Source organism: Ranitomeya variabilis, chromosome 1, assembly GCF_051348905.1.
Source record: "Ranitomeya variabilis isolate aRanVar5 chromosome 1, aRanVar5.hap1, whole genome shotgun sequence".
NCBI lineage: Eukaryota > Metazoa > Chordata > Amphibia > Anura > Dendrobatidae > Ranitomeya > Ranitomeya variabilis.
The window spans coordinates 9551774-9573596 of NC_135232.1; the positions used below are offsets into that span (position 1 = coordinate 9551774).

At 45.0% G+C, this 21823-nt stretch overlaps 1 protein-coding gene across 1 annotated transcript in view; it reads right to left on the reverse strand.

Moving 5' to 3' along the window:
- The window catches only part of LOC143793313 (uncharacterized), a 436629-nt gene that overhangs the window by 45720 nt on the left and 369086 nt on the right, over window positions 1-21823 (reverse strand). The window contains exon 4 of the mRNA XM_077280181.1: window positions 14907-15086. Coding sequence (XP_077136296.1) covers window positions 14907-15086 — 180 coding nt within the window. The remainder of the gene's footprint in view (window positions 1-14906; window positions 15087-21823) is intronic.

Here is a 21823-nt window from a genome sequence, read left to right on the forward strand (position 1 = left end):
AGAGGGGGGATATGAGCCATACATATGGGATGGGAGGGAGATGAGCCATTCATACATGAGAGGGGGGGATATGAGCCATGCATACAGGAGGCCAGGGGGGATATGAGCCATGCATACGGGATGGGAGGGAGATGAGCCATGCATACAGGAGAGGGGGAATATGAGCCATGCATACAGGAGACCAGGGGGTATATGAGCCATGCATGCAGGAGGCCAGGGGGGATATGAGCCATGCATATGGGATGGGAGGGAGATGAGCCATGCATACAGGAGGGGCAATATGAGCCATGCATATGGGATGGGATGGAGATGAGCCATGCATACAGGAGAGGGGGGATATGAGCCATGCATATGGGATGGGAGGGAGATGAGACAGGCATACAGGAGGGGCGATATGAGCTATGCATATGGGATGGGATGGGAGGGAGATGAGCCATGCATACAAGAGGGGGGATATGAGCCATGCATACGGGATGGGAGGGAGATGAGCCATGCATATGGGATGGGTGGGAGATGAGTGTTGTGAATTCCGCTCTTGGGCTCCCTCCGGTGGTTGTAAGTGGCACTTTTGTGAGTTCTGCTCTTGGGCTCCCTCCGGTGGATTTAAGTGGAACTGCTGCTCCTTGGATTTAGCAGTCAGCAGCTGCTTCCACTGATCGTCTATTCTGGCTCGGCTATTTAGCCTGGTTCTATCCTTCAGCCAGTGCCAGTTGTCAATGGTTCCTGCTTGGATTCACATCTCTCTTGGATTTCCCTGATATTCTGATCAGTTCAGCAAAGATAAGTCCTTGCTTTGTTCTTTTGCTTTCCACTTGTTGTGGACTTTATCGTTCAGCACATTCTATGTTTTTTCTTGTCCAGCTTGTCAGTATGGATTTATTCAGTTAAGCTGGAAGCTCTGGGAAGTAGATTTACCCTCCGCACCTTTAGTCAGGTGTGGAGATTTTTGTAAACTCTGTGGTGGATATTTCTAGTTTTTAATACTGACCGCACAGTATTCTGTCCTGTTCTATCTATCTAGCTAGATTGGCCTCCTTTGCTACATCCTAGTTTCATTCTGTGTATGTCATTTCCCTCTCCACTCACAGTCAATATTTATGGGGGGCTGTCTGTCCTTTGGGAATTTTCTCTGAGGCAAGATAGCTTTCCTGTTTCTATCTTTAGGGGTAGTTAGTCCTCCGGCTGTGACGAGGTGTCTAGGGAGTGACAGGAACATCCCACAGCTACTTCTAGTGTTGTGTTAAGCTCAGGAACTGCCGTCAGTACAGGTACCACCTCCTCCAGAGCACGTCCCATGTTGCTCCTAAACCACCAGTTCATAACAGTACAACTGGCCAAAAATGAATTAAATGCATCTCAAAAGAAGGAAAAAAAAATTGAGCCATTTTTTTTTCTGCAGTCTGTTTTGTCTTTTTTTTCCTCTTAATCTCTGAGTGGTTCAGGATTTTGGCGCTGGCATGGATGTTCAGGGTTTGTTTTCTCATGTGGATCAACTTGCTGCAAGAGTACAGAGTATCCAAAATTATGTTGTCCAGACTCCGGCTTTAGAGCCTAAAATTCCTACTCCTGATTTGTTTTTTGGGGACAGATCCAAGTTTTTGAACTTTAAAAATAACTGCAAATTGTTTTTTGCTTTGAAACCCCGTTCCTCTGGTGATCCCATTCAGCAGGTTAAAATAGTCATCTCTCTGCTGCGTGGTGACCCTCAGGACTGGGCATTCTCCCTTGAATCAGGGAATCCGGCATTGCTTAATGTAGACGCATTTTTTCAAGCGCTCGGATTATTGTATGACGAACCTAATTCTGTGGATCATGCAGAAAAAACCTTGTTGGCCCTATGTCAGGGTCAGGAAGCGGCAGAATTATACTGCCAGAAATTTAGAAAATGGTCTGTGCTCACTAAATGGAATGAGGATGCTCTGGCAGCAATTTTCAGAAAGGGTCTTTCTGAAGCCCTTAAAGATGTTATGGTGGGGTTCCCCACGCCTGCTGGTTTGAGCGAATCTATGTCTCTAGCCATTCAGATTGATCGGCGCCTGCGCGAGCGCAAAGTTGTGCACCATATGGCAGTGTCCTCTGAGCGGAGTCCTGAGCCTATGCAATGTGATAGGATTTTGACTAGAGCAGAACGGCAGGGATTCAGACGTCAGAATAGGCTGTGTTTTTACTGTGGTGATTCTGCTCATGTTATTTCTGATTGCCCTAAGCGTACTAAGAGGGTCGCTAGGTCTGTTACCATTAGTACTGTACAGCCTAAATTTCTCTTATCTGTGATCCTGATTTGCTCATTATCGTCCTTTTCTGTCATGGCATTTGTGGATTCAGGCGCTGCCCTGAACTTAATGGACTTGGAATTCCCCAGGCGCTGTGGTTTTTCCTTGCAGCCTTTGCAGAGCCCTATTCCTTTGAGGGGGATTGATGCTACACCATTGGCCAAGAATAAACCTCAGTATTGGACTCAGCTGAACATGTGCATGGCTCCAGCACATCAGGAAGATTGCAGTTTTCTGGTGTTGCATAACTTGCATGATGTTGTTGTACTGGGTTTTCCATGGTTACAGGAACATAATCCGGTGCTGGATTGGAAAACTATGTCTGTGACTAGTTGGGGTTGTCAAGGGGTACATTGTGACATTCCTTTGATGTCAATTTCCTCTTCCCCCTCTTCTGAAGTCCCTGAGTTTTTGTCGGATTTCCAGGATATATTTGATGAGCCCAAGTCCAGTTCCCTTCCTCCACATAGGGACTGTGATTGTGCTATTAACTTGATTCCTGGCTGTAAGTTTCCTAAGGGCCGACTTTTCAATCTGTCTGTGCCAGAGCATGCCGCCATGCGGAGTTATGTTAAGGAGTCTTTAGAGAAGGGGCATATTCGGCCGTCTTCGTCACCATTGGGAGCGGGATTCTTTTTTGTTGCCAAGAAGGATGGCTCCTTGAGACCCTGTATTGATTATCGTCTTCTTAATAAAATCACGGTCAAATTCCAATACCCTTTACCTTTGCTTTCGGATTTGTTTGCTCGGATTAAGGGGGCTGGTTGGTTTACTAAGATTGACCTTCGAGGGGCATATAATCTTGTTCGTATTAAACAGGGTGACGAATGGAAAACTGCATTTAATACGCCCGAAGGCCATTTTGAATACCTTGTGATGCCTTTTGGGCTTTCTAATGCTCCTTCTGTATTTCAGTCCTTCATGCATGATATTTTCCGCAATTATCTTGATAAATTCATGATTGTGTATTTGGATGATATTTTGATTTTTTCCGATGATTGGGAGTCTCATGTGAAGCAGGTCAGGATGGTATTCCAGATCCTTCGTGATAATGCTTTATTTGTGAAGGGGTCTAAGTGCCTATTTGGAGTTCAGAAGGTCTCTTTTTTGGGTTTTATTTTTTCTCCCTCGTCTATAGAAATGGATCCTGTTAAGGTCCAAGCCATTCATGACTGGATTCAACCCACATCGGTGAAGAGCCTTCAGAAATTTTTGGGCTTTGCTAATTTTTATCGCCGTTTCATTGCCAACTTTTCCAGTGTGGTTAAGCCCCTGACCGATTTGACTAAGAAAGGCGCTGATGTGACGAATTGGTCCTCTGCGGCTGTTGAGGCCTTTCAGGAGCTTAAACGCCCCTCAGGAACTGCCGTCAGGACAGGTACCACCTCCTCCAGAGCACGTCCCATGTTGCTCCTAAACCACCAGTTCATAACAGATCAGCCATGCATACAAGATGGGAGGGGGCATTAAACAGTATTGAGCATCGTTTGGGGTCATTATACAGTATGGAGCATCATGTGGGGCCATTATACAGTATGGAGCATCATGTGTGGCCATTATACAGTATTGAGCATCATGTGTGGCCATTATACAGTATTGAGCATCATGTGTGGCCATTATACAGTATTGAGCATCATGTGTGGCCATTATACAGTATAAAGCATCATGTGTGGCCATTATACAGTATTGAGCATCATGTGGGGTCATTATACAGTATGGAGCATCATGTGTGGCCATTATACAGTATGGAGCATCATGTGTGGCCATTATACAGTATGGAGCATCATGTGTGGCCATTATACAGTATTGAGCATCATGTGGGGTCATTATACAGAATGGAGCATCATGTGTGGCCATTATACAGTATGGAGCATCATGTGGGGTCATTATACAGTATTGAGCATCATGTGTGGCCATTATACAGTATGGAGCATCATGTGTGGCCATTATACAGTATGGAACATCATGTGGGGTCATTATACAGTATGGAGCATCATGTGGGGCTATTATACAGTATTGAGCATAATGTGGGGTCATTATACAGTATGGAGCATCATGTGTGGCCATTATCCAGTATTGAGCTTCATGTGGGGTCATTATACAGTATGGAGAACTGTGTGCGGCCATTATACAGTATTGAGCATCATGTGTGGCCATTATACAGTATGGAGCATCATGTGGGGCCATTATACAGTGTGGAGCATCATGTAGGGCCATTACACAGTATGGAGCACTGTGTGTGGCCATTATACAGTATTGAGCATCATGTGTGGCCATTATACAGTATGGAGCATCATGTGGGGCCATTATACAGTGTGGAGCATCATGTAGGGCCATTACACAGTATGGAGCACTATGTGTGGCCATTATACAGTATTGAGCATTATGTGTGGCCATTTTACATTATTGAGCATCATGTGTGGCCATTATACAGTATGGAGCATCATGTGTGGCCATTATACAGTATGGAGCACTATGTGGCCATATTTATTTGTTTATAATTATTGTTTATGAAACTGATCAGCAGTGCTAAATGGGTGTGGTCAGAGGCGTGGCCTAAAATTTGTGAAATGGGCGAAATGTGAAATGGATGTGGCCAGAGGCGTGGTCTAAAATTTGCAGCAGCGCACTACGCGCGTCGCAAACTTTATACCTCTTTCCCTTCTTCAAAAGTTGGGAATATGGTACCGCATTTGCCAGATCATGGCAAGTGCCGCAAATCCCATAGGGAATGAATGAGGCCGAACGCAGTGTTGCCGTAAGTGATCAGTTACGCGGCACATGCAGAAAAACTGCCGGATCTGCTGCAAAAGGCCAAAGTCACTGCCGATAGTGTCATACTCACCAAAGGGGGAGGCAGCACTAAAAGTGCCTAGGGCAGCAGAAACTTTAAATACGTCCCTGTACACAGTCCCACATAATAACATTGGAACATGTGTAATCCGTCCAAACAATGGATCACGGTCATCTGATATAAATGATTGTGCACACAAAGCCGTACACTGTGGACAGTAATCCCACTGATACTTGGTTGCATGTATTCCTGTCAAAATGGATGATGTTGCATTATCATTGATGAATCTGGAGCAGTCGGTTGTCGTTCACGACCATGTATAACATCTATGTATAGGATATATACAGCGTGCACTCACCTATACATCGGGGATGATTATCCCACTGGTCCTTATTGCGCCCGGTGACACATGTAATCTCCTCTTATATAATGGACGGCGCGGCATTATCCGCTCTATGTCTGGAGCAGTCGGTTGTCGTCCACGATCACGATATACTGTACATATATGATACATACAGCAGGCACTCACCTATACACTGAGAAGGATTATCCCACTGGTCCTTACTGTGCCCGGTCACACATGTAATCTCCTCTTATATAATGGACGGTGCGGCATTATCCCCCCTATGTCTGGAGCAGTCGGTTGTCGTCCACGACCACTGTTGTAAACTCTATTTTTGGGCTCCCTCTAGTGGTCACAAGCGGTACTGTGTAGTGTTGTCTTTCTGCAGGTTGGCTGCATCAGCTGGTTCGTTATCCTTGGTTGGTTTCCTATTTAGCTCACCTGGATACTCAGTTCCTTGCCTGCTATCAATGTATTCAGTGCTCTTCAGATTCCTTGTGACTACCTTGCTCCCAGTCTCTCCAAGACAAGCTAAGTTTTTGTTTGTTCATTTTTTGATTATCAGCATTCATCATGTTTCTTGTCCAGCTTGCTAAAATGTGATTTCTTCGCTTGCTGGTTGCTCTAGGGGACTGAGTTTCTCCCCCCACACCGTTAGTTGGTGCGGGGGTTCTTGAAATCTCAGAGTGGATATTTTGTAAGGGGTTTTTTACTGACCGCATAGATTCCCTTTTCTATTTTCTGCTATCTAGTATTAGTGGGCCTCATTTGCTGAATCTGCTTTCACCCCTGTGTATGTGCCTTCCTCTTACCTCACCGTTATTATTTGTTGGGGGCTTCTATATCTTTGGGGATTATTTCTCTGGAGGCAAGAGAGGTCTTTCTTTCTCTCTAGGGGTAGTTAGTTCCTCAGGCTGGCTCGAGACGTCTAGGAATTTTAGGCACGTTCACCGGCTACTTCTAGTGTGTTTGGATAGGTTCAGATTTGCGGTCAGACCAGTTTGCCACCTCCCTAGAGCTTGTCCTATGTTTGTTACTTAGCTGAAGTAATTTGTGATCCTCAACCACTAAGGATCATAACAGTATAGCAGGCCAAAAAGTGTTTAATGCATCGCAGAAGTGGGATAAAAAGAAGACCTGAGTACATTTTTTTTTTTTTTCCTCCCGCTTTTCCTTTGCTGCAGTCTGTTTAGCTTCTTTCATCCCCTTGAACTCTGGGTGGTGTGGAGCTCAGCTGCAGACATGAATGTTCAGACTCTGACTTCTAGTGTGGATCATCTTACTGCACGGGTGCAAAGTATTCAGGATTTTGTTATTCATAGCCCTATGTCAGAACCAAAGATACCCATTCCTGAGTTGTTTTCTGGAGATAGATCTAGGTTTCTAAATTTTAAGAATAATTGTAAGTTATTTCTATCTCTGAGACCTCGTTCCTCTGGTGATTCCGCTCAGCAAGTTAAAATTGTTATCTTCTTGTTGCGTGGCGACCCTCAGGATTGGGCTTTCTCTCTGGCGCCAGGAGATCCTGCATTGCTTAATGTAGATGCATTTTTTCTGGCTCTTGGACTGCTTTATGAGGAGCCTAATCTTGAGAATCAGGCAGAAAAAGCTTTGCTGGCTATCTCTCAAGGTCAGGATGAAGCAGAGGTGTATTGTCAAAAATTTCGGAAATGGTCGGTGCTTACTCAATGGAATGAGTGTGCCCTGGCTGCAAATTTCAGAGAAGGTCTTTCTGAGGCCGTTAAGAATGTTATGGTGGGGTTTCCCACCCCTACAAGTCTGAGTGATTCTATGGCTTTAGCCATTCAGGTTGATCGGCGTTTGCGGGAGCACAAATCTGCTCATCCTTTGGCGGTATTTTCTGAACAGAGACCTGAGTCTATGCAATGTGACCGAACTCTGACCAGAATTGAGCGACAAAGTCATAGACGTCAAAATGGGTTGTGCTTTTACTGTGGTGATTCTACTCATGTCTCTCAGCATGCTCCAATCGTTTAAAAAAAAATCGCTAAACCTGTCACCATTGGTACGATACAGCCTAAATTTATTTTGTCTGTTACTTTGATTTGTTCTTTGTCGTCCTACTCGGTTATGGCTTTTGTGGATTCGGGTGCTGCCCTGAATCTGATGGATTTGTCATTTGCCAAGCGCTGCGGTTTTGTCCTGGAGCCTTTGGAATTTCCTATTCCTCTGAGGGGAATTGATGCTACGCCATTGGCTGAGAATAAGCCTCAGTATTGGACGCAAATGACCATGTGCATGACTCCCGTACATCAGGAGGTGATTCGCTTTCTTGTTCTGCATAATTTGCATGATGTTGTCGTTTTGGGTCTGCCATGGCTGCAGGCTCATAATCCAGTTTTAGATTGGAAAGCTATGTCTGTGTCAAGTTGGGGTTGTCAGGGAATTCATGGCGATACTCCGTTGGTGTCTATTGCTTCTTCCACTCCTTCTGAGGTCCCTGAGTTTTTGTCTGACTACCAGGATGTATGTGATGAGCCCAGGTCCAGTGCCCTGCCCCCTCATAGGGATTGTGACTGTGCTATAAATTTAATTCCTGGTAGTAAATTCCCTAAGGGACGACTTTTTAATTTGTCTATACCAGAGCATGCCGCGATGCGGAGCTATATAAAGGAGTCTTTGGAGAAGGGACATATTCGCCCATCCTCTTCCCCTCTTGGTGCAGGATTCTTTTTTGTGGCCAAGAAGGACGGTTCTTTGAGACCTTGTATAGATTATCGTCTTCTGAATAAAATCACAGTCAAATTTCAGTATCCTTTGCCACTATTGTCTGATTTGTTTGCTCGGATTAAGGGGGCCAGTTGGTTCACCAAGATAGATCTCCATGGTGCGTATAACCTTGTGCGCATTAAGCAGGGGGATGAATGGAAAACAGCATTTAATACGCCCGAAGGCCATTTTGAGTACTTAGTGATGCCTTTTGGACTCTCTAATGCTCCTTCTGTGTTTCAGTCCTTCATGCATGACATCTTCCGAGAATATCTGGATAAATTTATGATTGTTTATCTGGATGACATTTTGGTCTTTTCTGATGATTGAAAGTCCCATGTGAAGCAGGTCAGGATGGTGTTTCAGGTCCTGCGTGCTAATGCTTTATTTGTGAAGGGCTCAAAATGCCTCTTCGGAGTACAGAAGGTCTCCTTTTTGGGTTTTATTTTTTCTCCTTCTACTGTGGAGATGGACCCAGTCAAGGTCCAGGCTATTCATGACTGGACTCAGCCCACGTCTGTTAAGAGTCTTCAGAAGTTCTTGGGTTTTGCTAATTTTTACCGTCGTTTCATCGCTAATTTTTCTAGCGTGGTTAAACCTTTGACGGATTTGACCAAGAAGGGTTCTGATGTGACTAATTGGTCTCCTGCGGCCGTGGAGGCCTTTCGGGAGCTGAAGCACCGGTTTTCTTCAGCTCCAGACTTATGTCAGCCAGATGTCTCTCTCCCCTTCCAGGTCGAGGTTGATGCTTCTGAGATTGGAGCAGGGGCTGTTTTGTCGCAGAGAAGCTCTGATGGCTCTGTGATGAAGCCATGTGCTTTCTTTTCAAGAAAATTTTCGCCTGCCGAGCGGAATTATGATGTTGGTAATCGGGAGTTGTTGGCTATGAAGTGGGCATTTGAGGAGTGGCGACATTGGCTCGAAGGAGCTAAACATCGTGTGGTGGTCTTGACTGATCACAAAAATCTGATTTACCTCGAATCTGCCAAGCGCCTGAATCCTAGACAGGCTCGTTGGTCGTTGTTTTTCTCCCGTTTCAACTTCGTGGTCTCATACCTGCCTGGTTCAAAGAACGTGAAAGCTGATGCACTTTCTAGGAGTTTTGTGCCTGACTCTCCGGGAGTTTGAGCCGGCTGGTATTCTCAGAGAGGGAGTGATTTTGTCTGCCATTTCCCCAGATTTGCGACGAGTGCTGCAGAAATTTCAGGCGGATAGACCTGACCGTTGTCCACCAGAGAGACTGTTTGTCCTGGATAAATGGACCAGCAGAGTTATTTCCGAGGTTCATTCTTCGGTGTTGGCAGGTCATCCTGGGATTTTTGGTACCAGAGATTTGGTGGCTAGGTCCTTCTGGTGGCCTTCCTTGTCGCGGGATGTGCGTTCCTGTAAACCTCATGTTCAGTATTTAAATTTTTGCCTAGCGGCTTTAGATCAACGTATGATTTTGGGATGTGCGGTTCATGCTCTTTTTTTTTTTTTCTTTTTGCACATAGCATGTACTTGTCTCTTTTTTTGGACCAGCACTCCTCCCATTTGGCTCAGGTGATTTTAATTAGCAGGAGACTGCAAAGTAAGGGGTCTAGCCCATTTTGGCTCTCACTGAAGAGCTGGAGGAAGGTGAGTTGAAATGCTCCCTTCATTTTGGTGCTGGTGCTGTGTGGCGGCCATTGTTGCTGTGGCTTTGTGCTGGTGGGGCGGCGCGGTCTGGAGTCTTGGGGACTCAGTCTCGCAGCATGGGTGCTGTGGGGCAACAGGCCGTCCGCCCTGCTGGTGCATGGCCGCTGCGGCGGTGGTCGCCGCACGGCTCCGCTCCGTTAGGGCGTTAGGACCCACTACGAGGTTTGCCGTGAAGGGGCAGTGGGCTTCATACAGTCTGATCAGAATGTTAAACTGAAAACCTCATGTTCAGTATTTAAATTTTTGCCTAGCGGCTTTAGATCAACGTATGATTTTGGGATGTGCGGTTCATGCTCTTTTTTTTTTTCTTTTTGCACATAGCATGTACTTGTCTCTTTTTTTGGACCAGCACTCCTCCCATTTGGCTCAGGTGATTTTAATTAGCAGGAGACTGCAAAGTAAGGGGTCTAGCCCATTTTGGCTCTCACTGAAGAGCTGGAGGAAGGTGAGTTGAAATGCTCCCTTCATTTTGGTGCTGGTGCTGTGTGGCGGCCATTGTTGCTGTGGCTTTGTGCTGGTGGGGCGGCGCGGTCTGGAGTCTTGGGGACTCAGTCTCGCAGCATGGGTGCTGTGGGGCAACAGGCCGTCCGCCCTGCTGGTGCATGGCCGCTGCGGCGGTGGTCGCCGCACGGCTCCGCTCCGTTAGGGCGTTAGGACCCACTACGAGGTTTGCCGTGAAGGGGCAGTGGGCTTCATACAGTCTGATCAGAATGTTAAACTGAAAACCTCATGTTCAGTATTTAAATTTTTGCCTAGCGGCTTTAGATCAACGTATGATTTTGGGATGTGCGGTTCATGCTCTTTTTTTTTCTTTTTGCACATAGCATGTACTTTTCTCTTTTTTTGGACCAGCACTCCTCCCATTTGGCTCAGGTGATTTTAATTAGCAGGAGACTGCAAAGTAAGGGGTCTAGCCCATTTTGGCTCTCACTGAAGAGCTGGAGGAAGGTGAGTTGAAATGCTCCCTTCATTTTGGTGCTGGTGCTGTGTGGCGGCCATTGTTGCTGTGGCTTTGTGCTGGTGGGGCGGCGCGGTCTGGAGTCTTGGGGACTCAGTCTCGCAGCATGGGTGCTGTGGGGCAACAGGCCGTCCGCCCTGCTGGTGCATGGCCGCTGCGGCGGTGGTCGCCGCACGGCTCCGCTCCGTTAGGGCGTTAGGACCCACTACGAGGTTTGCCGTGAAGGGGCAGTGGGCTTCATACAGTCTGATCAGAATGTTAAACTGAAAACCTCATGTTCAGTATTTAAATTTTTGCCTAGCGGCTTTAGATCAACGTATGATTTTGGGATGTGCGGTTCATGCTCTTTTTTTTTCTTTTTGCACATAGCATGTACTTGTCTCTTTTTTTGGACCAGCACTCCTCCCATTTGGCTCAGGTGATTTTAATTAGCAGGAGACTGCAAAGTAAGGGGTCTAGCCCATTTTGGCTCTCACTGAAGAGCTGGAGGAAGGTGAGTTGAAATGCTCCCTTCATTTTGGTGCTGGTGCTGTGTGGCGGCCATTGTTGCTGTGGCTTTGTGCTGGTGGGGCGGCGCGGTCTGGAGTCTTGGGGACTCAGTCTCGCAGCATGGGTGCTGTGGGGCAACAGGCCGTCCGCCCTGCTGGTGCATGGCCGCTGCGGCGGTGGTCGCCGCACGGCTCCGCTCCGTTAGGGCGTTAGGACCCACTACGAGGTTTGCCGTGAAGGGGCAGTGGGCTTCATACAGTCTGATCAGAATGTTAAACTGAAAACCTCATGTTCAGTATTTAAATTTTTGCCTAGCGGCTTTAGATCAACGTATGATTTTGGGATGTGCGGTTCATGCTCTTTTTTTTTCTTTTTGCACATTTATGATTGTTTATCTGGATGACATTTTGGTCTTTTCTGATGATTGAAAGTCCCATGTGAAGCAGGTCAGGATGGTGTTTCAGGTCCTGCGTGCTAATGCTTTATTTGTGAAGGGCTCAAAATGCCTCTTCGGAGTACAGAAGGTCTCCTTTTTGGGTTTTATTTTTTCTCCTTCTACTGTGGAGATGGACCCAGTCAAGGTCCAGGCTATTCATGACTGGACTCAGCCCACGTCTGTTAAGAGTCTTCAGAAGTTCTTGGGTTTTGCTAATTTTTACCGTCGTTTCATCGCTAATTTTTCTAGCGTGGTTAAACCTTTGACGGATTTGACCAAGAAGGGTTCTGATGTGACTAATTGGTCTCCTGCGGCCGTGGAGGCCTTTCGGGAGCTGAAGCACCGGTTTTCTTCAGCTCCAGACTTATGTCAGCCAGATGTCTCTCTCCCCTTCCAGGTCGAGGTTGATGCTTCTGAGATTGGAGCAGGGGCTGTTTTGTCGCAGAGAAGCTCTGATGGCTCTGTGATGAAGCCATGTGCTTTCTTTTCAAGAAAATTTTCGCCTGCCGAGCGGAATTATGATGTTGGTAATCGGGAGTTGTTGGCTATGAAGTGGGCATTTGAGGAGTGGCGACATTGGCTCGAAGGAGCTAAACATCGTGTGGTGGTCTTGACTGATCACAAAAATCTGATTTACCTCGAATCTGCCAAGCGCCTGAATCCTAGACAGGCTCGTTGGTCGTTGTTTTTCTCCCGTTTCAACTTCGTGGTCTCATACCTGCCTGGTTCAAAGAACGTGAAAGCTGATGCACTTTCTAGGAGTTTTGTGCCTGACTCTCCGGGAGTTTGAGCCGGCTGGTATTCTCAGAGAGGGAGTGATTTTGTCTGCCATTTCCCCAGATTTGCGACGAGTGCTGCAGAAATTTCAGGCGGATAGACCTGACCGTTGTCCACCAGAGAGACTGTTTGTCCTGGATAAATGGACCAGCAGAGTTATTTCCGAGGTTCATTCTTCGGTGTTGGCGGGTCATCCTGGGATTTTTGGTACCAGAGATTTGGTGGCTAGGTCCTTCTGGTGGCCTTCCTTGTCGCGGGATGTGCGTTCCTTTGTGCAGTCCTGTGGGATTTGTGCTCGGGCTAAGCCTTGCTGTTCTCGTGCCAGCGGTTTGCTTTTGCCTTTGCCTGTCCCGAAAAGGCCTCGGATGCACATTTCCATGGATTTTATTTCGGATCTTCCAGTATCTCAGAAAATGTCTGTCATCTGGGTGGTGTGTGATAGTTTTTCCAAGATGGTCCATTTGGTGCCCTTGCCTAAGTTGCCTTCCTCCTCCGATTTGGTTCCTCTATTTTTTCAGAATGTGGTTCGCTTGCACGGCATTCCTGAAAATATTGTGTCCGATAGAGGATCCCAGTTTGTGTCCAGGTTTTGGCTGACTTTTTGTGCTAAGATGGGCATTGATTTGTCTTTTTCGTCGGCCTTCCATCCTCAGACTAATGGCCAAACCGAGCGAACTAATCAGACGTTGGAGACTTATTTGAGATGCTTTGTGTCTGCGGATCAGGATGATTGGGTGACTTTTTTGCCATTGGCCGAGTTTGCCCTTAATAATTGGGCTAGTTCTGCTACTTTGGTTTCGCCTTTTTTCTGCAATTCTGGTTTCCATCCTCGTTTTTCCTCGGGTCAGGTTGAGCCTTCTGACTGTCCTGGGGTGGATTCTGTGGTGGATAGGTTGCAGCAGATTTGGAACCATGTGGTGGACAATTTGAGGTTGTCACAGGAGAAGGCTCAGCGCTTTGCCAACCGCCGCCACGGTGTGGGTCCCCGACTTCGTGTTGGGGATTTAGTGTGGCTGTCTTCTCGGTATGTTCCTATGAAGGTCTCCTCTCCTAAATTCAAGCCTCGCTTCATTGGTCCTTATAAGATCTTGGAAATCCTTAACCCGGTGTCTTTTCGTTTGGATCTCCCAGCATCGTTTGCCATTCATAATGTGTTCCATAGGTCTTTGTTGCGGAGGTATGTGGTACCTGTGGTTCCTTCTGTTGAGCCTCCTGCTCCGGTGCTGGTCGAGGGTGAATTGGAGTACGTGGTGGAGAAGATTTTGGATTCTCGTATCTCTAGACGGAGGCTTCAGTATTTGGTTAAGTGGAAGGGCTATGGTCAGGAGGATAATTCCTGGGTTGTCGCCTCTGATGTTCATGCGGCCGATTTGGTTCATGCCTTCCACGCGGCTCATCCTGATCGCCCTGGGGGTCTTGATGAGGGTTCGGTGACCCCTCCTCAAGGGGGGGTACTGTTGTGAACTCTATTTTTGGGCTCCCTCTAGTGGTCACAAGCGGTACTGTGTAGTGTTTTTCTGCAGGTTGGCTGCATCAGCTGGTTCGTTATCCTTGGTTGGTTTCCTATTTAGCTCACCTGGATACTCAGTTCCTTGCCTGCTATCAATGTATTCAGTGCTCTTCAGATTCCTTGTGACTACCTTGCTCCCAGTCTCTCCAAGACAAGCTAAGTTTTTGTTTGTTCATTTTTTGATTATCAGCATTCATCATGTTTCTTGTCCAGCTTGCTAAAATGTGATTTCTTCGCTTGCTGGTTGCTCTAGGGGACTGAGTTTCTCCCCCCACACCGTTAGTTGGTGCGGGGGTTCTTGAAATCTCAGAGTGGATATTTTGTAAGGGTTTTTTACTGCCTGCATAGATTCCCTTTTCTATTTTCTGCTATCTAGTATTAGTGGGCCTCATTTGCTGAATCTGCTTTCACCCCTGTGTATGTGCCTTCCTCTTACCTCACCGTTATTTGTTGGGGGCTTCTATATCTTTGGGAATTATTTCTCTGGAGGCAAGAGAGGTCTTTCTTTCTCTCTAGGGGTAGTTAGTTCCTCAGGCTGGCTCGAGATGTCTAGGAATTTTAGGCACGTTCACCGGCTACTTCTAGTGTGTTTGGATAGGTTCAGATTTGTGGTCAGTCCAGTTTGCCACCTCCCTAGAGCTTGTCCTATGTTTGTTACTTAGCTGGAGTAATTTGTGATCCTCAACCACTAAGGATCATAACAGACCACATATTACATATACATATATGATATATACAGCGTGCACTCACCTATACACTGGGGATGATTATCCCACTGGTCCTTATTCTGCCCGGTCACACATGTAATCTCTTATATAATGGACGGGGCAGCATTATCCACTCTATGTCTGGAGCAGTCGGTTGTCGTCCACGACCACGTATTACATATACATATATGATATATACAGCGGGCACTCACCTATACACTGAGGAGGATTATCCCACTGGTCCTTTTTCTGCCCGGTCACACATGTAATCGTCCCATACAATGGTCGGTATCCAGTTACACATCGCACTGATACAGATTCCCAAACATTATAATAAGTTTTCTCTCCCAATATCGTGAACCGGTCGGTATTTTCCGGCTTCTTACACTGAGCTGTGAGATAAGTGTGATAAATATTAGAATAATTACACAGATCTGACCCCACAACCTGCGTATAACTACCAGACCCCAGTATTCGCCTGTCCTGACCATATATTCCCCGATATCACACGTATAGGAGTTATGCGTCACCACACTGCGACTAACCCCAGTGCCAATTTGGCCCTTCATGGTGAAGACAGAGTTATTAATTCTGTGACGTGTGTCACTTTATGCTGTTACCTCTGGACGGTTTCAATATATCACAGTGATTTTGACATTGTTTTTTTCATGACATTTTTCTTTATGTTGATGAAAATTTAAAACAATTTTGGAAATTCTATACTTTGTATTCTTATACTTTTAAACCAGGTAGTCATACCAGAAAAAAAAGTTAATAAACAACATTTCCCATAAGTCTAATTTTTACAGCAGCAATTATTTAAAAAGTCTTTTTCTTTAACATCTGAAAAGAAAAAAAGGGTTTTAAAAATCAAATTTTCATTTTGAAGGAAATTTACTAAATTTATATATTTAGTCGCTAATTCATTTTTGTAGTGACTTCAAGGGGTCTAGCTAAGAAAATATTAAAGTGACAACATTTTAAGAACTACAACCCTCAAAGTATTCAAACCTGCTGTCTGGAAATGTGTAAAGGGGTTGTCTATACCTGGGGTTCAAGTCTGCAGCCACTCTGACATGTGAATCCTAACAGTGCGCACAGTGCACGCTGTGAGGATTCACCAGTCTGCAGTCACAGTAACTGCAGACGAACCACGAGCCTGGGCAACCTGTTTAACCTTTTCGTGCCAGAACCTGTTTTCGCCTTTGTGACCAGGCCATTTTTATCAATTCTGACCAGTGTCACTTTATGAGGAACTAACTCTGGAGCTTCATCAGATCTTCCCGATTCGGATATTACATTTTTTTTACTTTACTTCATGATACTGATAAAACTTGTTCGATGTGAGTTGCGTTTATTTCTGAAAATCTTGACAAAAACTTTTGAAAATTTTACAATTTTCAAACTTAATTTTTATGCCCTTAAATCACAGAAATATGTCACACAAAATAGTTAACTAACATTTCTCACTTGTCTACTTTACATCAGCACAATTAATTTTGGGAACATAATTTTTTTATTACGAAATTAGAAGGGTTAAAAGTTGACCAGCGATTTCTAATTTTTCCATAACATTTGCAAAACCATTTTTTTTTTTTTAGGGACCACCTCACATTTGAAGTGACTTTTAGGGGTCCATACGACAGAAAATACCCCAAATTGACACCATTCTAAAAACTGCACCCCTCAAGGTGCTCAAAACCACATTCAAGAAGTTTATTAACCCTTCAGATGCTTCACAGAAATTAATGGAATGTGGGAAAAAAATGAACATTTAACTTTTTCCCACAAAAAAATGTTGCTTATTATTTTTTTCCAACATTCTTTACTTTTTTCTTTTGCACTCTGACATTTAACATGGCGTTCTGCAGAATGGGTATTGTTTGGGATCTTGCATATCCAACACAGTGCACCTATTGAATTTGACTAACTATGTACTTTACCACCGATACCCATGCATGCATGTATGTGTATTTTTGAGGAGCTGTTAATAGATATATATAATATAATAATGTAATGTATGTAACATACATACTGCTCAAAATAAATAAAGGGAACACAAACAACAGAATATAACTCCAAGTAAATCAAACTTCTGTGAAATCAAACTGTCCACTTAGGAAGCAACACTGATTGACAATCAATGTCACATGCTGTTGTGCAAATGGAATAGACAACAGATGGAAATTATTGGCAATTATCAAGACCCCCTCAATAAAGGAGAGGTTCTGCAGGTGGGGACTACAGACCACATCTCAGTACCAATGCTTTCTGGCTGATGTTTTGGTCACTTTTGAATGTTGGTTGTGCTTTCACACTCGTGGTAGCATGAGACGGACTCTACGACCCACACAAGTGGCTCAGATAGTGCAGCTCATCCAGGATGGCACATCAATGTGAGCTGTGGCAAGAAGGTTTGCTGTGTCTGTCAGCGTAGTGTCCAGAGGCTGGAGGCGCTACCAGGGGACAGGCCAGTACACCAGCAGACGTGGAGGGGGCTGTAGGAGGGCAACAACCGCTACCTCAGCCATTGTGCAAGGAGGAACAAGAGGAGCACGGCCAGAACCCTGCAAAATGACCTCCAGCAGGCCACAAATGTGCATGTGTCTGCACAAATGGTTAGAAACCGACTCCATGAGGATGACCTGAGTGCCCGACGTCCACAGATGGGGTTGTGCTCACAGCCCAACACCGTGCAGGACGCTTGGCATTTGCCACAGAACACCAGGATTGGCAAACTCACCACTGGTGCCCTGTGCTCTTCACAGATGAAAGCAGGTTCACACTGAGCACATGTGACAGACGTGACAGAGTCTGGAGATGCCGTGGAGAACAATCTGCTGCCTGCAACATCCTTCAGCATGACTGGTTTGGCAGTGGGTCAGTAATGGTGTGGGGTGGCATTTCTTTGGAGGGCCGGGCAGCCCTCCATGTGCTCGCCAGAGGTAGCCTGACTGCCATTAGGTACCGAGAAGAGATTCTCAGACCCCTTGTGAGACCATATGCTGGTGCATTGGGCCCTGGGTTCCTTCTGATGCATGACAATGCCAGACCTCATGTGGCTGGAGTGTGTCAGCAGTTCCTGCAAGATGAAGGCATTGAAGCTATGGAGTGGCCCGCCCGTTCCTCAGACCTGAATCCAATAGAACACATCTGGGACATTATGTCTTGCTCCATCCATCAATGTCACGTTGCACCACAAACTGCCCAGGAGTTGGTGGATTCTTTAGTCCAGGTCTGGGAGGAGATCACTCATGAGATTATCCATCGCTTCATCAGGAGTATGCCCAGGCATTGTAGGGAGGTCATACAGGCACGTGAAGGCCACACACACTACTGAGCATCATTTCCTTGTCTTGAGGCATTTCCACTGAAGTTGGATCAGCCTGTAACTTCATTTTCCACTTTGATTTTGAGCATCATTCCAACTCCAGACCTCCGTGGGATATTAGTTGTGGTTTACATTGATCATTAGGTTTTATTGTTCTCAACACATTCCACTATGTAATGAATAGTGTTGAGCGATACCGTCCGATACTTGAAAGTATCATTATCGGATAGTATCGGCCGATACCCGAAAAGTATCGGATATCGCCGATACCCGATACCAATACAAGTCAATGGGACACCAAGTATCGGAAGGTATCCTGATGGTTCCCAGGGTCTGAAGGAGAGGAAACTCCCCTTCAGGCCCTGGGATCCATATTAATGTGTAAAATAAAGAATAAAAATAAAAAATATTGATATACTCACCCTCTGACGCACCCTGGTAGTAACTGCCAGACTCCGTTCATAAGAATGAGCGCTTGAAAGTCCTTAGATGACGTCACGGCTTGTGATTGGTCGCGTTGCGGTCGCGTGACCGCTCCGCGTCCAATCACAGGCCGCGACGTCATCTAAGGACTTTCAAGCGCTCATGTCACGTCATGTGTGGCCATTATACAGTATGGATCATCATGTGTGGCCATTATACAGTATGGAGCATCATGTGCGGCCATTATACAGTATGGAGCTTCATGTGGAGTCATTATACAGTATGGAGCATGATGTGTGGCCATTATACAGTATTGAGCATCATGTGTGGCCATTATACAGTATAGAGCATCATGTGTGGCCATTATACAGTATGGAGCTTCATGTGGGGTCATTATACAGTATGGAGAACTGTGTGTGGCCATTATACAGTATGGAGCACTATGTGGCCATATTATTTTGTTTATAATTATTGTTTATGAAACTGATCAGCAGTGCTAAATGGGTGTGGTCAGAGGCGTGGCCTAAAATTTGTGAAATGGGCGAAATGTGAAATGGGTGTGGTCAGAGGCGTGGTCTAAAATTTGCAGTAGCGCACTACGCGTGTCGCAAACTTTATACCTCTTTCCCTTCTTCAAAAGTTGGAAGGTATGGTACCACATTTGCCAGATCATGGCAAGTGCCGCAAATCCCATAGGGAATGAATGAGGCCGAACGCAGTGTTGCCGTAAGTGATCCGTTACGCGGCAGATGCAGAAAAACTGTCAGATCTGCTGCAAAAGGCGACTTTCACATCAGCGATTTTTGCCAAAGTCACTATCGATAGTGTCATACTCACCGAAGGGGGAGGCAGCACTAAAAGTGCCTAGGGCAGCAGAAACTCTAAATACGGCCCTGTACACAGTCCCACATAATAACATTGGAACATGTGCAATCCGTCCAAACAATGGATAACGGTCATCTGATATACTGTACACAAAGCCGTACACTGTGGACAGTAATCCCACTGATACTTGGTTGCATGTATTCCTGTCAAAATGGATGACGTTGCATTATCATTGATGAATCTGGAGCAGTCGGTTGTCATTCACGATCACGTATTACATCTATGTATAGGATCTATACAGCGGGCACTCACCTATACACCGAGGAGGATTATCCCACTGGTCCTTATTCTGCCCGGTCACACATGTAATCTCCTCTTATATAATGGACGGTGCGGCATTATCCGCTCTATGTCTGGAGCAGTCGGTGGTTGTCCACGATATACATATATATATATGATATATACAGCGGGCACTCACCTATACACTGAGGAGGATTATCCCACTGGTCCTTTTTCTGCCCGGTCACACATGTAATCTCCTCTTATATAATGGACGGTGCGGCATTATCCGCTCTATGTCTGGAGCAGTCGGTGGTTGTCCACGATATACATATATATATATGATATATACAGCGGGCACTCACCTATACACTGAGGAGGATTATCCCACTGGTCCTTATTCTGCCCGGTCACACATGTAATCTCCTCTTATATAATGGACGGTGCGGCATTATCCGCTCTATGTCTGGAGCAGTCGGTGGTTGTCCACGATATACATATATATATATGATATATACAGCGGGCACTCACCTATACACTGAGGAGGATTATCCCACTGGTCCTTTTTCTGCCTGGTCACACATGTAATCTCCTCTTATATAATGGACGGTGCGGCATTATCCGCTCTATGTCTGGAGCAGTCGGTGGTCGTCCACGATATACATATATATATATGATATATACAGCGGGCACTCACCTATACACCGGGGACGATTATCCCACTGGTCCTTTTTCTGCCTGGTCACACATGTAATCGTCCCATACAATGGTCGGTATCCAGTTACACATCGCACTGATACAGATTCCCGAACACTATAATAAGTTTTCTCTCCTAATATCGTGAACCGGTCGGTATTTTCCGGCTTCTTACACTGAGCTGTGGGATAAAAGTGATAAATATTAGATTACACAGATCTGACCCCACAACCTGCGTATAACTACCAGACCCCAGTATTCGCCTGTCCTGACCATATATCCCCCGATATCACACGTATAGGAGTTATGCGTCACCACACTGCGACTAACCCGAGTGCCAATTTGCCCTTCATGGTGAAGACAGAGTTATTAATTCTGTGACGTGTGTCACTTTATGCTGTTACCTCTGGACGGTTTCAATATATCACAGTGATTTTGACATTGTTTTTTCATGAAATTTTTCTTTATGTTGATGAAAATTAAAAAAAAAAATTGGAAATTCTATACTTTGTATTCTTATACTCTTAAACCAGATAGTCATACCAGAGAAAAAAGTTAAACATTTCCCATAAGTCTAATTTTTACAGCAGCAATTATTAAAAAAGTATTTTTCTTTAACATCTGAAAAGAAAAAAGGTTTTAAAAATCAAATTTTCATTTTCAAGGAAATTTACTAAATTTATATATTTAGTCGCTAATTCATTTTTGTAGTGACTTCAAGGGGTCTAGCTAAGAAAATATTAAAGTGATAACATTTTAAGAACTGCAACCCTCAAAGTATTCAAACCTGCTGTCTGGAAATGTGTAAAGGGGTTGTCTATACCTGGGGTTCAAGTCTGCAGCCACTCTGTGACATGTGAATCCTAACAGTGCGCACAGTGCACGCTGTGAGGATTCACCAGTCTGCAGTCACAGTAACTGCAGACGAACCACGAGCCTGGGCAACCTGTTTAACCTTTTCGTGCCAGAACCTGTTTTCGCCTTTGTGACCAGGCCATTTTTATCAATTCTGACCAGTGTCACTTTATGAGGAAATAACTCTGGAGCTTCATCAGATCTCCTCGATTCGGATATTAAATTTTTTTTACTTTACTTCATGATACTGATAAAACTTGTTCGATGTGAGTTGCGTTTATTTCTGAAAATCTTGACAAAAACTTTTGAAAATTTTACAATTTTCAAACTTAATTTTTATGCCCTTAAATCACAGAAATATGTCACACAATAGTTAACTAACATTTCTCACTTGTCTACTTTACATCAGCACAATTAATTTTGGGAACATAATTTTTTTATTACGAAATTAGAAGGGTTAAAAGTTGACCAGCGATTTCTAATTTTTCCATAAAATTTGCAAAACCATTTTTTTTTTTTTTAGGGACCACCTCACATTTGAAGTGACTTTTAGGGGTCCATACGACAGAAAATACCCCAAATTGACACCATTCTAAAAACTGCACCCCTCAAGGTGCTCAAAACCACATTCAAGAAGTTTATTAACCCTTCAGATGCTTCACAGAAATTAATGGAATGTGGGAAAAAAATGAACATTTAACTTTTTCCCACAAAAAAATG